Consider the following 17,368-nt stretch of genomic DNA (forward strand, 5'->3'; position numbering starts at 1 on the left):
GGTGGGTGGGAGAAGGTAACAAGGACCCCTTGTCCTATGGAAGTTATTGATACAAGATGAATTATTATGCTGAATTGTCCAAACACATCTGCCAATGTTCTGAGAGTCTGGGGTTTGACCGGGGAGAGAGAGTTTTATTCTCTGACTTGTTCATGCTGTACATCTCCACGATTCCACATAAAATTCATCCGGAATATATTAAGTGTCAAATTGGTGACATACAGCACTTGAGATAATAACTGGGAATGGGGACTGTGGGGTAGTGCTATCTTTTGTTCTGTGTTGATGGGAGATTGAGAGACAATGCTGAGGTCATTGAACATGCAAAATCCATACTCTACACAAGAGCCACTGGAGAAACATCAACTCTTTATTAGCAACAAGTGTGAAAAAACTGACATTCCCTTCACTCCACCTACACTGGGGAAAAAAGTCTCACTCAACAAGATGCGACGTGAAATGATCACATGCAATAGTTCAATAATACATTAGTTTCAAAGGTACAGTCAGCCTGGCAAATATTCCTTTAGTTACAATCCACCAATCTTTACATAACCTGTTAATATCAAGCACTAATGTCCACACACATCCTGAGCAGCTCTCATGTCTATTCAGTCTCAATGATGAGTCTGTCTTCATCGCTGCTGCTCTCCTCATTCTCCATTTGATGCTGTATGTTTGTCATTTCCAGGGATTTGCCTCTTCTCTGGTTGTGCGAAAGTGCAGCAGTGGGAAGGTCCTGGGATCGACCAATTCCCTCGCACTGCTTCCCATCAATCCACTGGAACTTCCTTTGCCCTAAGCAGGGCCCACTTTCAGAGTTGAGTGACCCACTGATAATTGAGGGCAGGGCATTAGACTTCCTGTGGGAAGGAGTTGGGAGACCTTTTTGTTGAGAGAGCTTCTGCTCGTTGAGCTCCATGGATTCTGAATATTTTCGATCCAAAGCAAGAACGCTGACAGGAGATTCAGTGCGGTCTTGGGCAGTGTTTCCCAGCTTTGCCAGAGTAAGATTGGTGCAACCTACATTCTGCACAGCAGGTGTCTCTCTAAACTGACAAGCCTGGCCTTCAACAACACCACACCCAGATACAGACACGAGTAACTCCTGCATCTCTCCTGTGGAGTCAGCAGATGCTATAGGGTTACTGGAGACACTGGGAATTGCAGGTTCACTGCAGATGGTAGGAATTGAGGAGTCACTGGAAATACTGGGAATCACAGGCTCACAGGAGATGGTAGGAATTGAGGAGTCACTGGAAATACTGGGAATCACAGGCTCACAGGAGATGGTAGGAATTGAGGAGTGACTGGAGACACTGGTAATCGCACGGTTATTATGGACAGTGGGAATTGCAGGGTCTTGAGGGGCACTGAGAATTGTGTGGTCACTTGAGAAAGTAGGAACAGTGCACCCTGCAAATGGCCACTGAAGGATTATGGAAGAGAGTCCTGAAGGAAGGAGGAGAACATTAGGCTGTGCACTCTCTAAACCAGTCATCCCCACATCATTTTGTCCTCCAATCTGCAGTTGGCAGCTGTAAGGAGCTGAGGAGCTCTGGGAATGAGCTGCAGGTAAGTGTAATAACTGAACCATTCCAATGTTGACTGAAGGCTGTATGTCTCCTGAACACAGAAGCACTGACTGTGAACAAAAAGTACAACAGAAATATAAAGAACTTATCACAGTTTCGAGTTGTGCAATTGATAATATTGTGTTAGGCTTTTATAAAATTTATTTCATTCTGTCTATTTCGGGGCTACTTTCTTTTCAAGCTCAGGCCTTGGCTATAACAGCTTGAGGTTAAAATTAACAATCATCCCACTAGAAGTCAGGCTCACCCACAAAACTAGGAATGCCCTCTGAGTGAACCCTTCACCTTTGGGACTTTGTGCAGCTTATCTTTGTTTTTCTCACTTCCATAAGTTGTGGCCAACATTTACTGCCCATCCCTAAATGCAGGAGATCGAAGATGAAGAACAGCTTGAAACGTTTAGCACATTCCAAGCAATAAGCTGAATTGTGGATGTAAGCTTTCTCGCTGAGCTGGAAGCTTTGTTTTCAGACGTTTTGTCACCGTACGAGGTAACATCATCAGTGAGCCTCCAGTGAAGCACTGGTGGTATGGCCCGCTTTTTATTTATGTGTTTAGGTTTCCTTGGGTTGGTGATGTCATTCCCTGTTTTTTTGTTGGGGGTTGTAAATGGGATCCAACTAAATGTGGTTGTTGATAGAGGTTTGGTTGGAATTCTCATACACATCTCTGTTAGGCTTGTTCTAGGATGGATGTGTTGTTCCAGTCTGTTATCTGTTATATCCAGTCCTCATCTGTTATGTAAAGATACTAATGAGACTTGGTCATGTCTTTTTGTGGTTAGTTGATGTTCATGTATCCTGGTGGCTAGTTTTCTGCCTGTTTGTTCAATGTAGTGTTTGTTACAGTTCTTACAAGATATTTGTAAATGACATTAATTTTGCTTGTAGTCTATATAGGGTCTTTCAAGTTCATGAGCTGTTGTTTTAGTGCGTTAGTGGGTTTGTGGGCTACCACGATGCCAAGAGGTCTAAGTAGTTTGGCAGTCAATTCTGAGATGTAGTTGATGTAGGGGAGAATGCCGAGGGTTTCTGGACATGTTTTGTCTGCATGTTGGGGTTTGTTGCTGAGAAATCGGTGGATTATGTTCATTGGATACCTGTTCTTTTTGAATATACTGTATAGGTGATTTCCTTCTCTCTTTCTGGTTCCTCTGTGCTGCAGTGTATGGTGGCTCGTTGAAATAATGTTCTAATACAACTCCGTTTGTGGGTGTTGGGATGATTGCTCCTGTAGTTCAGTAGTTGGTCTGAATGTGTTATTTTCCTGCAGATACTGGTTTGAAGTTCCCCATTGGTTGTTCGTCCTACTGTAACATCTAGGAATGGCAATTTGTTGTTGTTTTCCTCCTCTTTAGTGAATTTTATGCCAGTAAGGGTATTATTGATGGTCTTGAAGGTTTCCTCTAATTTATTTTGTTTAGTGATGACAAAGGTCGTCATCCACGTAGTGGACCCAAACGTTGGGTTGGATGGTTGGCAGAGCTGTTTGTTCGACTCTCTGCATTACTGCCTCTGCTAAGAACCCTGATATCGGAGTTCCGTTGGTGTTCCATGGGTGTTCCGTTGACAACAAACAAAACTAATGTCATTTACCTTGCAAGGACTGTAACAAGCACTACATTGGACAACCAGACAGAAAACTAGCCACCAGGATACATGAACTTCAACTAGCCACAAAAAGACATGATCCACTGTCCCTAGTAGTTTTACATACAGATGAGGAAGGACACCACTTTGACTGGGTCAACACATCCATCCCAGGACAAGCCAAACAGAGACGTGTGTGAGAATTCGTAGAAGCATGGCACTCCAACCAGAACTCTACCAACAAACACATTGACTTGGATCCCATTTACCATCCCCTGAGGAAAAGAACAGGGAATGACATCACCACAGAAAATGACATCACCACAGGAAATGACATTGCCAACCCAAGGAAACCTAAATACATAAATAAAAAGCGGGCTATACTACCAGTGCTTTACCAGAGGCTCACTGAAGATGTTAGCTAGCATGGTGACGAAACATCTGAAAATAGACCTTTCAGCTCAGCGAACAAATCTACATCCAGAACCTCAACCTGAGCTACAAATCTGCTCAAAACTCATTGAGGTGAATTGTTTGGCACATGGCCACCAATAACAATATTTTTAAAGAAAGTAATTTTGGTAAAAATAAAACACCAACTACCATACAAGTTAAAAATAGTTTAGTAATTTTTAAAAGTTGTTTCCAGTCATTTAAAACTAGAGCTGGAATAATCCTCTGATCAATCCAGTTCCTCTGTACTAATTGTAAGAACTGAATCTTTTTATTTTCTATAGTTTCAATTATGGACTGTATTGGGAAAAAGGACTGTTTGTCCAAGGATTATGGAAAAGATGATTGCAGTTTTTCAAAAGCAAGTAACTTGATACTCATTGTAAATGCTGTATACAGAGCTGCCTGTTCAAACAGTGGGGGTGGATCCTACAGATAAACCGGTTAGGGATTGGAGAGGAGAGGATACAAAGATTTATCAGGTCGTTGCCTGTGCTGGATAATTATAGTTTTGAGGGGAAACCTAATTATGGGTTGTAAAATTATGAGGGATCCAAATAAAGTGAATGGGAAAATCTCATTCCCTCAGGTGTATGTTTATAAATAAGATTCAAAGTACTGGTTAAACAGCTTCAGTCTTAGACCCATCAAGTCAATCCTGTGCATTTCAAAATATCAATTGCCGCACCTCCTCCTTTCTTCCAAACAATGAGTAAGCAGGAAGATGAAGAACCCATTCCCGGTCCTAACTGAGCTACCTACTGGTTAGTGCAGTAGCCTCATCACCGCAGATATTAATTTATATCCGCAGCACATGGTCACTACAGACATTGAGAGGCAGACTGATTAATAACTCCTGCAACACATTTGCTCCTTTCCTTAACACATTTCTTGTAGTCCCTCTGTTTCCATCTCATTCCTACTCCTTCCAGCTATATTTGGTTACCCTCCCTAGTCTAACTTGTTTAAAACCCTCATACAAATAAGTTTGAATGGCCAATCCTGATAAAAAGATCACTTAACCTGATTTGTGTTGGAATCTGTTCTGCTCCTGCATAACAGATTCAATGGGGATGAAGGAGCATGAAGCTCAGTGGAGTCACCTCAGCAATACAGGGTACGCCGGGAGGTGGGGAACTCACTGTACATTCACAAACATACCCAGCCTGGGCAAGTCCCTCAGGATTATTATTTATTCACAATAAGAGGAACGATGATCCTAGCCAGCAAGAACACTGAGGTCAAAGCCTCCCTGTATGCATATGTGGTAAGAGAAGTGAATGGGGATTGAGGAGTATGGGCTGAAGGACTCCTTGTGCACTGAGAGAGCTTTTTAAACAGCCTGCCGAACACTGAAGGGAGGGGGAGGGCCTGGGGATCTGGGAGAGGGGATGAGGGAGGGGGAGTAAATTATGAGCTCTGGCCAGCTCAGTCAAAGAGCTGGCGCAAGTATGGTGATGGGCTGGAAAGCTTTCATTCCAGTAAGTGACCAGAACACATGTTCAGATAGTGTCATTGGCATTGTTTATGTCACCTGAGAGGTCAGCATGGGCTGAACAGTACCTCTGCCACAGCAGCACCCCATCAGTACTGCACTGGAATGTCATTCTTGAATATGATGTGGAGGAGCCGGTGTTGCACTGGGGTGGACAAAGTTAAAAATCACACAACACCATGATCCAATCTGACTCAAGACTGGGATACAGACAGACTCTAACCTCACACCTCTAATGCATTGTCTGGGCTGAGATATCACCTTGTTTTTATAAAACCTTATCTCGAGAAGGTGACTTAAAAGAAGTTCTGGGATTTACATATTAATGAACTGAAATCTGCAACCCATTCTAAAAGATGAAAGACTTAACAGCAATCTAGGTTTGTTCAATATATCATTTCAGTCGCATGACACTGTAATATTTTGCTATAAGTCTTGTGTCTTATGGTCCTGCTCCACAACCACCTGATGAAGGAGCAGCGCTCTGAAAGCTAGTGCTTCCAAATAAACCTGTTGGACTATAACCTGGTGTTGTGTGACTTTTAGTCTTCAATATTGATGGTTAAGCATGGAGTGACAGCTGGCTGCACTGTTCATAATCACCATCCCCTCTGTATGGACTCACCTCTGCCTGATGAGTCTGAAGAGCTTCTGTTTCTTTTAGGACGCGGTCTTTGATAGATTCGGTGGACCTTTGCTGTATTTCCATTTGCAGTGGCAATCCAGAGACAGCAGTTGGACACATCGAACTCCCAGATGATTGGCTGACAAGAATTGTCTCAGTTCCTAAGTGCAAAAGCTGCGCAGTTTTTGAATTTGCAACATGAGTAGCAGATGAGTTTTGGTCATCAGACAAGGCATCACTGTTTGCTTGCTCTGGGACTGCAGCTACCGGCAAGACACAAACACTGGTGCTGTTGGAGTTGGTGAGCTCATTCACACCACCCTTCACTATAGATAGCTTCTGGGGTTCAGATATTGCTGTGATTTTAGAAAGTGACCACACAGGAATCTGAGAGCAGAGTGATACAGTTGAATTCTCAGAGTCAGTCAGTGTCCAAGCAACTTTGGATGATTCGGAAAGGCTTGGGTTTGGTGATAGAACCAGTCGTGGAGAGATCATCGGACCTCTGCAGTCAGCAGGGCAAACTACAGCCTCTCCTGGTTGATAAAGGACAAGACGTCCATTTGAGAAAGGGCTGGATTTTTTGATAAGGAACTGGGAGTGTAGGTCGACAGATTTAGGTGTACTGGAAGCCAGGGAGCATACTTGTGTCCATTTTAAGAGATGCTGTTTCCCATTTAAACATTTTCTTTCACCTGAAGAGAAAAATGAAGATCACAGGCAGCACTTAGCAAACTCACAGGGATGTGGAGCCGCATTAAGAATAAACTAACAAACCATAGGCTGGTACTGGCCAGTAGACAAAACCAGATCAAAAGATCTCACACACACTGATACAGTCTGTTACAGGTTGACCCCACCTCTCACAGTCTGATCCCGTCCCTCACAGTCTGATCCCGTCCCTCACAGTCTGATCCCGGCTCCCAGAGTCTAACCACATCCCTCGCAGTCTGACCCCCATCCTTCAGACTATAATACCATCTCTCATAAGTCTCATCTATCCCTCACAGTCTGACACCATCTCTGATGTCCTGACATTGTCCCTCACTGTTGTCTGACCTGCCCCTTTACAGTTTGACCAAGTCTATCTGTTTGACCCAGTCCCTTGTAGTCTGACCCAGTCCCTCATGGTCTGACCCAGTTCCTCAATGCTTAATCCACCCTCACAGTCTGACAAAGTCTGTCTCCATCCCTCACAGTCTGTCCTAGTCTCTTATTGTCTGATCCAGTCCCTCATGGTCTGACCCAGTCTCTCAAGTCTGACCCTATCCTCTATCTGACCCATGCCCTACTGTCTGACCAAATCCTTCACAGTTTGATCTAACCTGCTATAGTCTGGCCCAGTCATTCGCAGTCTGACATAGTCTGACACAGCCTTTCAAGTCTGGCATCGTTGTCCCAGTCATAGAGATCTACAACACAGAAGCAGGTCCTTCAGCCCATTATGCTGTGCTGGCCAAAAGCAAATACCTAACTATTCTAATCACATTTTCCAGCACTTGCCCCATAACCTTGTATGCCTTGGCATCGCAAGTCCACATTTAAATATTTTTAAAATGTTATGAGGGTTTTTGCCCCTAATACCCTTACAGACAGCGAGGTCCAGATTTCCATCCTCTGGGTGAAAAAAGGCTTTCCTCACATTTCCTCTAAACCTCTGTTTACCTCAAAACTCACCTGGCCAATCATCCCTCCATCAAGGGGAACCGTTTCTTCTTGTCTGCACTATCTATGCTGCTTATAATTTTATACATCTCAATCACATCCCCTCTTAATCTTCTCTGCTCTAAGGAAACCAACCCCAGTTTGTCCAATCTTGCTTTATAATTGAAATGCTCCCATCAAGGCAATATCCTGGTAAGTCTTCTCTGCACGCTCTCCAATACTCTAGATGTTAACAGTATTTATACAGCTCCAGCATAACCTCCCTGCTCTTAAACTCTATGCCTCAACTAATAAAGGCAACTATACCACATGCCTTCTTGACCCCCTATTCTGAAACCTCAAGGGTCCAATGTACGTGTTCCCTGTGTCTTTGGTGCATTCCAAGGTTCCTAACATCCACCGTACATTCCCTTGTTTGTCCTGTCCAAATGTATCATGCCACATTTATCTGGATTGCATACCATTTGCCACTAATCAACTCATCTGACCAGCCCATCTATATCCCTCCATAATCTAAGGCCTTCCTCACAATATTTACCAGATGACCAATTTTTGTACCATCTGTGAACTTACTGATCAACCTTTTACATTCTATGAAGTCTCAACCATTTCTCTAAACCACAAAGAGCAAAATGACCCCTATGGGACCCCAGGCAGAAAAACACACCTCAATAATCAACCTATGCTTCTTGCTTCTCGGCCAATTGTGGATCCATTTTGCCAGATTTCTTTGGATCCCATGGGATCTTACCTTTGCTATCAGTTCCCCATATGTGGCCTTATCAAAACCCTTGTTGAAGTCCAAGTGGACTATGTTAAATGCATTAGTCTCATCTGCACACTTGGTCACCTCTTTGAAAAATTCAATCAAATTGGTCAGACATGAAAACAACCGTGGTAAGGGCTTTTGCCTGAAACGTCGATTTTGCTGCTCGTCGGATGCTGCCTGAATTGCTGTGCTCTTCCAGCACCACTGATCCAGAATGAAAACAACCGTGCTGACTGTTCTTGATTAATCCTTGCCTCTCAAAATGCAGATTAATTCTGTCTCTCAGATTTGCTTCAGATAGTTTCCTCACCACTGACTGTCTATCCCTTCCTCCCTTTTTGAATAAGGGTATCACATTGACTGTCCTCCAATCCTCCAGTACCTCTCCTGTGGCCAAAGAGGAATTGAATATTTTTGCAAGTGCTCTTTCTATTTCCTCCCTTGCCTCAGACAAGAACGTGGGATACGTTTTATCTGGCTTTGGAGGTTTATCTCCTTTTAATTTTGCCAGACCACTCAGAACCTGCTCTCTGTCTTCCTGAATTTCTTTAATTGTATCAGACACCTTCTCCTGATTTCTGTACTCACGTTGCCCCTCTCACTAGTGCTAACCGTCCCAAAGTATTCATCTTGAACCCTAACTCATCTTCTCGCTCCATGCACAAATTACCATTGTGCTCCTGAGTGGGCCCTATAGGTTCCCTTGATATTATTTTACCTGTAAAACTTAGGTTTTTCCTTTAACTCTCCCTCAATGTCAGCAAAACTAAACAACTGATCATTGACTTGAGGAAGGAAGGAGGAGGACATGCTCCTATCGACATCAATGGAGTTGAGGTGGAGACAGTCAAGAGTTTCAAGTTTCTAGGATTGACAATAACCAACAATCCGTCCTGGACCTCCCATGTACATGTGATAGTCAAGAAGCCACAACAAAGCCCCTACTTCCTCAGGAGGTTTCGGGAATTCAGCATATCCATAAGGACCCTCACCAACTTTTACAGATGCACCACAGAAAACATTCTATCTGGGTACGGCAAAAGCTCTCCAGGACCATAAGTTGTGAACACAGCCCAGACCATCACAGAAGCTAACCTTCTCAAACAAATCTTCTCAAATACTTTGCTAACCTCCCATCGATAGACTCCATCTACACTTCTTGATGCCACGGAAAGGCTGCCAACATCATCAAAGACCCCTCCCTTCCTGGTAGCACTCTCATCCATCCTCTTCCATTAGGCAGAAGATGGAGAAGCTTAAACACATGTACCAACAGGTTCAAGAACAGCTTCTTCCCTGTTGAATGAACCTAATTTCAAACCTAATGTTCACCTTGTTTTTGTGCACATCCCATGCAGCCTTACTCTGTCGAAACACTCTATGATCCGAATGTCCTTGTTTGTTATGAGCTGCCTGAACTGCACACAAAGCAAAACTTTTCACTGTACTTAGGTACATGTGACAAAACTAAATCAAATGAAATATTCTACCTGTTAGTATCCTTCTGTATCCCCTCTTTGTTCTCCTAATCTCTCTTTTCAACTCTCTCTTGCACATTCTATAATCCTTCGAGGCTTCTGCTCTCATCTGCCATAAACATCCTTTTTCTCTCAATCCAATGCCGTACATTCCTTGATATCCAGGGGTTACAGTCACTCACAGACTGTCCCAGTTCATCACAGTTGGATACAGAGCTTGAGGGAGTAGAAAGATGTTTGAGGGACAGAGTTCAAGGTTTCGGTTAGCGCTTGTGGGGTCAGATACTGATTTTGAGCAGATAGATTCAGAGCTTGAGGTGGCCAATGCAGAGTTGAAAGGGTCAGAAACAGAATTCAGAGGATGGATATAGAGATTGAGGAATCAGTTCTGGAGTTCAAAGGTTTGGATACAGAGTTTGAGGAGTCAAATTCAGAGATTAGTTTGGGGGGAATGGAGGGGTCGTATACAGAGTGGAGAGTGTGGTGCTGGAAAAACGCACCAGGTCAGGCAGCATCTGAGGAGCAGGAGAATCAATGTTTGGGCATTCTTGATGAAGGTCTTATACCCGAAACATCGATTCCCCTGCTCCTCAGATGCTGCCTGACCTGCTGTGCTTTTCCAGCACCACACTCTCGACTCTGATCTCCAGCATCTGCATACTTCACTTTGTCCTGGGTTATATACAGAGTATAGATTAGAGTGGTGTTGGAAAAGCACAGCAGTTCAGGCAGCATCCGAGGAGCAGTAAAATCGACGTTTCGGGCAAAAGCCCTTCATCAGGAATGTGGAGGTTGCACATCCTCCCAGTGTCTGTGCGGGTTTCCACCGGGTGCTCCGGTTTCCTCCCACAGTCCACTGATGTGCAGGTTGGGTGAATTGGCAATGCTAAATTGCCCGTAGTGTTAGGTGAAGGGGTAAATGTAGGGGGGTGGGTTGTGCTTTGGCGGGTCGGTGTGGACTTGTTGGGCCAAAGGGCCTGTTTCCACACTGTAAGTAATCTAATCTAGTAGGTAAGGATGTTTGTGCAGCGGCTAAGGAGATCTGAGCAGAGGGTAGAAACATTCAAACAGATAAAAGCTTGAGCACAAGTTGAACTGTCAAGGATCTCAGTAATCTCTTCATTTAGGCACCTGAAGAACAAATTTAGAAGAATATTTCTGAGAGATGCAAAAACAATCAAATTATTGTAGTGAGAGACTTTGATTATCGCAACATAGACTTGATTAATAATAGTGCTGATGCCTGTGAGGGGAAGACTTTCTGAAGAATGTGCTAGGTCAGTTCATGTTTCTGTCCTGACAAGGAAGGAGGCATTGCTGAATCAGAAGAATTAGGTGGGTTAAGTGCTAGGTAGCATTTTGGGAATAGCAATCATAGTATCATACAGTTTACATTCACTATGGAAAGAACAAGCTAAAATTCAGAGTAAAAATAATTAATTGTAGAAGGTTCAAGTGTGATGGAGTGAGATTGAATTTAACCCAGATAAAGTGGGATGAAAAATTGGCAGCCAAAATTAATATAGAGCCTTTGAAAATGAGAGAGCTCAGTATAGTCAAGGCACATTTCCATGAAGGCAGTAGGTTGGGCAAATAAATCCAAAGCTCTATGCATAACAGAGAAGATATAGAGTAAGATGAAGATGAAGCAGAAAAAGAGTGTATTTGACAGGCATTAGATTAACAATACATGTAAGAACAAGGCTGAATGTGGACAGTCCAGAAGGGAAGTAAAAATGGAAATCATAGACACAGAGTGTATGAAAAAGACTGACAGCTAACACAAAGCAATTCGAAAGTCTTCTCTTGACATATAAATAGCAAAAGGGTGTAAAAGAAGGAGTACTAGAATTATGGATCAAAAAGAAGGTTTGCACACAGAAGCAATGGAAATACCTAAGGTACAAAATGAACACTTTGCATCTGACTTAATCAGGGAAGAACATGCTACAGAGCCTGAATGAAATGGTTTGAGGGGACTGGGTGCGAGGGTGGGGAGGGGGGGGGGGGTTAGTCTGTAAAATTGATCAAGAATGCTTCAATTGATTAAAAAATGCAAGGGAACAACAACGTGAGAATGAAATAAGCAAAAATAAATAGCGAATGCAGTAAAGTAGATGAGATATTTAAAATGGCATTGAATAGAATTCAGGGACAATTAAAAAAGAGTATATGGAACAAACTAAATAAACTCAAAGAGGATAAAACCCCTGTTCTAGATTGATTGCATTCATGTATTTTGACAGAATTTAGTGAAGAGATAACAGAGGCATAGCTACATATATTTAATAACCTTTTAAGGAAAGCTGTAACTTCCCTGGACTGGTGAATAATTTAAGAAAGGGGCAAGACCAAGAAATCTAATTTCTTACTTGTGAGATAAGGGTGCATTTATTGTACATTCCTAACTGCCCACAGGGGAGTTAAGAGTCAACCACATTGCTGACGGTCTGGAGTCACAAGTAGACCAGACCAAGATGACAGTTTCCTTCCCTAAAGGACATTAGGGAATCCGATGGGTTTTTCCAAACAATCAACAATGGTTTCATGGTCAGCATTAAACTCTTAACTTCAGGTGTTTTATATTGCTGTGGTAGGATTTGAACCCAGCTCTCCAGAGCATTATCTGGGTTGCTGGAATAACAATCCAGTGGTAACAGTGCTAGTCTCCCCACATAATAGCTAGGTGATAGCAAAAAACCAGGTAATCCACATTTAAGAAGTATATTGTTACAGAGTTGGAGACAGATAATAAGCAGTTAAGAGAAAGAGAGTATAGAGTTGTAAATAGTTGTTGTTTAATGTTCACTTTAGAGTTAAAGAATAAATTGATATTATTTTCTTTAATTAGTGGAATTTGGGAGTTCTCTGTCACTCATATTTTAATAGATTACGTAGACAATGGTAAAGTAGGTGTCAGCAAGATAATCACTAAGAAATGCAATCAGGAACTCTGATAAAACACAGAGTAGTGACAATGTGGAACCCACTGTCGCAGGGAATGAGGCAAGTCAATAGTGTAGATACATTTAAAGGGAAATCCAATGAGTCTATGAGGGACAAGGGAAGAAGGTATGATGATAGTTTTAGTCGTGGAAAGATGTGAATGGAGCATAAAGACTGAGATGAATTGGTTAGCTCGATGGCCTGGTTCTGTATAAGTCCCATGTATATTCAGAGGAGGTTTCATCATGATGGGTCTGAACTGAGTACATAGAGAGGAGCAGTCCTCATTTATGGAAGAGTGAAGGTTGGGTGGAATGGTGGCTCAGTGGTTAGCACTGCTGCTTCATAGCTCCAGGGTCCCAGGTTCAATTCTAGCCTTGGGTGACTGTCTGTGTGGTGTGTGCACATTCTCCCCGTGTCTGTATGGGTTTCCTCTGGGTGCTCTGGTTTCCTCCCATAGTCCAAAGATGTGCAGGTCAGGTGGATTGGCCATTCTAAATTGCCCATAGTGTTAGGTGCATTAGTCAGAGGGAAATGGGACTGGGTGGGTTACTCTTCGGAGGGTCGGTGTGGGCTTGTTGGTCTGAAGGGCCTGTTTCCACACTGTAGGGAATCTAATCAAACGACAGTGATTTAAAGTGTTTAGCAACAGATCATGGAGACATCAGGAAAAGTCTTTTATGCAACAAGTGGTTGGTATGTGGAATGTTCTGCCTAAATGTAGTACAGGCAGATCCAACCATAGTTTTCAAAGGGTTATTCAGTAATTATATGAAGAGAAAATGTTTGCACAGCAATGGGAAAATAGCAGGCAAATAAGAATAACAGAATTTTTGTTGTAGGGAGCTCGTATGAATTCAATAGGCTGTTTGTCCTCGTGTGCTTGAACCAGTCTATGATTCCCAGAAGATTTAGACAGGTTAGTTATTTAAATGATGTTAAAACAATGACTGCAGATGCTGGTAACCAGATTCTGGATCAGTGGTGCTGGAAGAGCACAGCAATTCAGGCAGCATCCAAGGAGCTTCGAAATCGATGTTTCGGGCAAAAGCCCTTCATCAGGAATAAAGGCAGAGAGCCTGAAGCGTGGAGAGATCAGCCAGAGGAAGGTGGGGGTGGGGAGAAAGTAGCATAGAGTACAATGGGTGAGTGGGGAAGGGGATGAAGGTAATAGGTCAGGGAGGAGATGGTGGAGTGGATAGGTGGGAAAGGAGATAGGCAGGTAGGATAAGTCCAGACAAGTCATGGGGACAGTGCTGAGCTGGAAGTTTAGAACTAGGGTGAGGTGGGGGAAGGGGAAATGAGGAAACAGTTGAAGTCCACATTGATGTCCTGGGGTTGAAGTGTTCCGAGGCGGAAGATGAGGCGTTCTTCCTCCAGGCGTCTGGTCGTGAGGGAGCGGCGGTGAAGGAGGCCCAGGACAAACATGTCCTCGGCAGAGTGGGAGGGGGAGTTGAAATGTTGGGCCACGGGGCGGTGTGGTTGATTGGTGTGGGTGTCCCGGAGATGTTCCCTAAAGCGCTCTGCTAGGAGGCATCCAGTCTCTCTGAGGGTTTAACAAAGATTACTGATATTTAGGCAGACATTAAAGGGGACTGAGTGATTATTAAATTGATTTTGACACAGTGTTCTATTTAAAGAAGTTACAGCAGAAGATATGGATTTGAGCAGAGGTTAAGGATGTTTAGACAGAGGCTAAGAAAGCATTAACAAATATTAAAGTGATTAGAGCAGAGGGAAAGGATGTTTAGACCAAAGATAAACGGGTTTATACAGAGATTATGCTGGTTTGGACAAACAAAATTGTTTTGGACAGTGTTCTGAGAGTGAATCTATGGTGAGATTGTGGAGACTGGTTGGTAAAGTGGTAAACAAGGTGTCACAGACTGAAAATTGTCATTGGAAGCAGTGGGGAACAGTTAGGAGGTTTGTTTATGCAACAGGATTATTCGAACAGGAAACGTTTACCATGGGGGGGGTAATTGAGAGGGTTATACAGAGAATAGGGTATGGCTCACAACTCAATTAGACAAGGATTGCAGAGAAGAATGTAAATGGATTTGGAGAAAGAGCAGGGATCAGGAGGAGAGAAACTCAAGGAGAGTCGGTGCTTCATGTTTTATGAGTGTAACTCACCTTAATTTTGCTAGAAAGGTCTGGTTTTGGCCTCTCTCACATTCTCCACTTCCTTTTGGTGCATACCCAACTGATGATAGCATATTCAGGCAGCAGCATCCCCACCAACACCTCCCCATCCTGCCCAGAATGACAGCATAAACTCTCATCATCCATTTGAATTTCCCAGAGAAGACAAACCAGTGAATCCGAAATTTCATTTCACTCTCTCTAATTGTCTCTCACGTCAATTTTGCAAACATCATGGTGCATTTGAGGTTCAGGCTGGTTACTCAGGGTAAGGGTGAAAGATGCAGTAACACTAAAGACAGAGCTGTGCCCTGTACCAAACTCATGACAACCCAAACTTTCTACTGCCTGGATCTCACCACTTTTAAAAAGCACAAAATAACCCTTGCGTCAATAATTATAACACACTTTGATCACCTCTTTGAAATCAGAAAGCTCACCTTCTTCTGCCAGCTCCTGGCCCTCTGGATTTGTGTGGGTTTGTGGTTTTGCTTGTGTTTTCCTGTGGATCTTGGATTCGACATGTTTGGTCAAGTTCCCTGTCAGAATCATTCGGATTTTATTAGGTTGACATTTTAACTGGATGTAAAATTGCCCGACACATTCAATGACAACATGGTGATATTGGACTCAATGAACACAGTCTCTCTTCATCTTATTCATGTTTGGCAAAACCCATGGGAACCAAATTATCGAGACAGAAGACATCAGAACGGGGGAGGACTGAGCAAGGAATTTCAGTCCTTGAGTATATTTAAAGTAGTTGATTGCCAATTCTTTGATTTTCAATGACATAAAGGGTTATGGAAATAGTGTGAGTCAAAAGAATTGAGGGATTCATTCAGCCATAATTGTTTTAAGTGGTGCAGCAGGATTAGCAGATTAAATGGCCTACTCCTGTTCCAGTGTCAATGCATTGAAGATGGTTCAGAGAGGCTTTCTGGACCTCTACTGTTTTTGTAGAGGAGGGTTGCAGAGTTGTCTCCTGATGACAAGCGAGGCTAATATCAACTGGAATTAAGAAAAGCGGTGACTGGATTGAAGGTTCTGAGGGTCTTAACCAAGTGAATGTGGAGAGGATGGTCCTCTTATGGAAGGACCTAGAACGAGGGAGTCACTGGTTTAAAAATCAGGGGTCATCCACTCAAAACAGAGATTGGGGGAACTTTTTTCTCTCTGAACATTGTAAGCATTTGGCCTTTTCTTCTCAAAAGGTAATGAAAGCAGCGTCCATGAATATTTTTAAGGTCGAGTTAGACAGATTCTTGATAAGCAATGGAGATGAAAGGTTATCAGGGTAGTTAGGACAATGGATTTGAGATTATAGTTACATCAGAATTGATCATATTGAATGGTAGAACAGGTTCCAGGGGCTGAATGGCCCACTTCCATTCCTAATTCATTTGTATTCATGTGTGAAACTCCCCAGGACTATCTCTAATGTAAAAGTGCTATAAAAAGTTCCTATTGTTGCATTTGATGCTCAGAAGGATTCAGGGACATCATTCTAAACAATTTTCCTGTGTGATCCATGGGATGGATTTAAAGTTCCAGTTGCTGAGAGTTGGGGAGGAAACGAAAAGTCAAAGGCCTAGATTTTCTGATCTATTAGATGAGTAGAGTAATGAACCAGACTTTATAAAAAATCTTAAAGTAAGGGAACACTTAGGAAGCAGCGACCATAATATGGTAGAGTTCAGTCTGCAGTTTGAAAGAGAGAAGGCAAAATCGGATGTAATGGTGTTAGAGTTAAATAAAGGTAATTATGAGGGCATGAGAGAGGAACTGACGAAAATAGACTGGATGCAGAGCCTAGCAGGGAAGACAGTAGAGCAAAAATGGCAGGAGTTTGTGGGTAAAATTGAGGACACTGTACAGAGGTTCATCCCCAAGAAGAGAAAGATTATCCGGGGAGGGATTAGACAGCCATGGCTGACAAAGGAAGTCAGGAAATGTATCAAAGAAAAAGAGAGAGCCTATAAAGTGGCTAAGAGCACTGGGAAATCAGAAGATTGGGAAGGCTACAAAAACAAACAGAGGATAACAAAGAGAGAAATAAGGAAGGAGGGGATCAAACATGATGGTAGGCTAGCCAGTAATATTAGAAATGATAGTAAAAGTTTCTTTCAATACATAAGAAACAAACGACAGGCAAGAGTAGGCATTGGGCCACTTCAAACTGATGCTGGAAGCCTAGTGATGGGAGATAAGGAAATAGCAGGAGAACTTAATAAGTACTTTGCATCAGTCTTCACAGTGGAAGACATTAGTAATATCCCAACAATTAAAGGGAGTCAGGGGGCTGAGTTGAGTATGGTTGCCATTACAAAAGAGAAAGTGCTAGAAAAGCTAAAAGGTCTTAAAATTGATAAATCTCCTGGCCCTGATGGGCTACATCCTAGAGTTCTGAGGGAGGTGGCTGAGGAAATAGCGGAGGCGTTGGTTGAGATCTTTCAAAAGTCACTGGAGTCAGGGAAAGTCCCGGATGATTGGAAGATCGCTGTTGTAACCCCCTTGTTCAAGAAAGGATCAAGACAAAAGATGGAAAATTATAGGCCAATTAGCCTAACCTCGGTTGTTGGCAAAATTCTAGAATCCATCATTAAGG

At 42.8% G+C, this 17,368-nt stretch overlaps 1 protein-coding gene across 3 annotated transcripts in view; it reads right to left on the reverse strand.

Moving 5' to 3' along the window:
• Positions 1-349: 349 nt before the first annotated feature.
• The window catches only part of LOC122559935 (uncharacterized), a 232,077-nt gene continuing 215,058 nt past the window's right edge, over positions 350-17,368 (reverse strand). For all 3 annotated transcript variants that reach the window (XM_087995012.1, XM_087995010.1, XM_087995011.1), the window contains 3 exons: positions 15,201-15,299; positions 5,758-6,452; positions 350-1,645 (listed from right to left, as the gene is read on the reverse strand). In XM_087995012.1, the coding sequence (XP_087851138.1) occupies positions 608-1,645; positions 5,758-6,452; positions 15,201-15,299 (1,832 nt within the window). In that variant the 3' untranslated portion in view covers positions 350-607. The remainder of the gene's footprint in view (positions 1,646-5,757; positions 6,453-15,200; positions 15,300-17,368) is intronic.

The sequence above is a fragment of the Chiloscyllium plagiosum genome, unplaced genomic scaffold (genome assembly GCF_037043375.1).
Source record: "Chiloscyllium plagiosum isolate Xiang-an unplaced genomic scaffold, Cpla_swu_hap1 HiC_scaffold_15, whole genome shotgun sequence".
Taxonomy (NCBI): Eukaryota; Metazoa; Chordata; class Chondrichthyes; order Orectolobiformes; family Hemiscylliidae; genus Chiloscyllium; species Chiloscyllium plagiosum.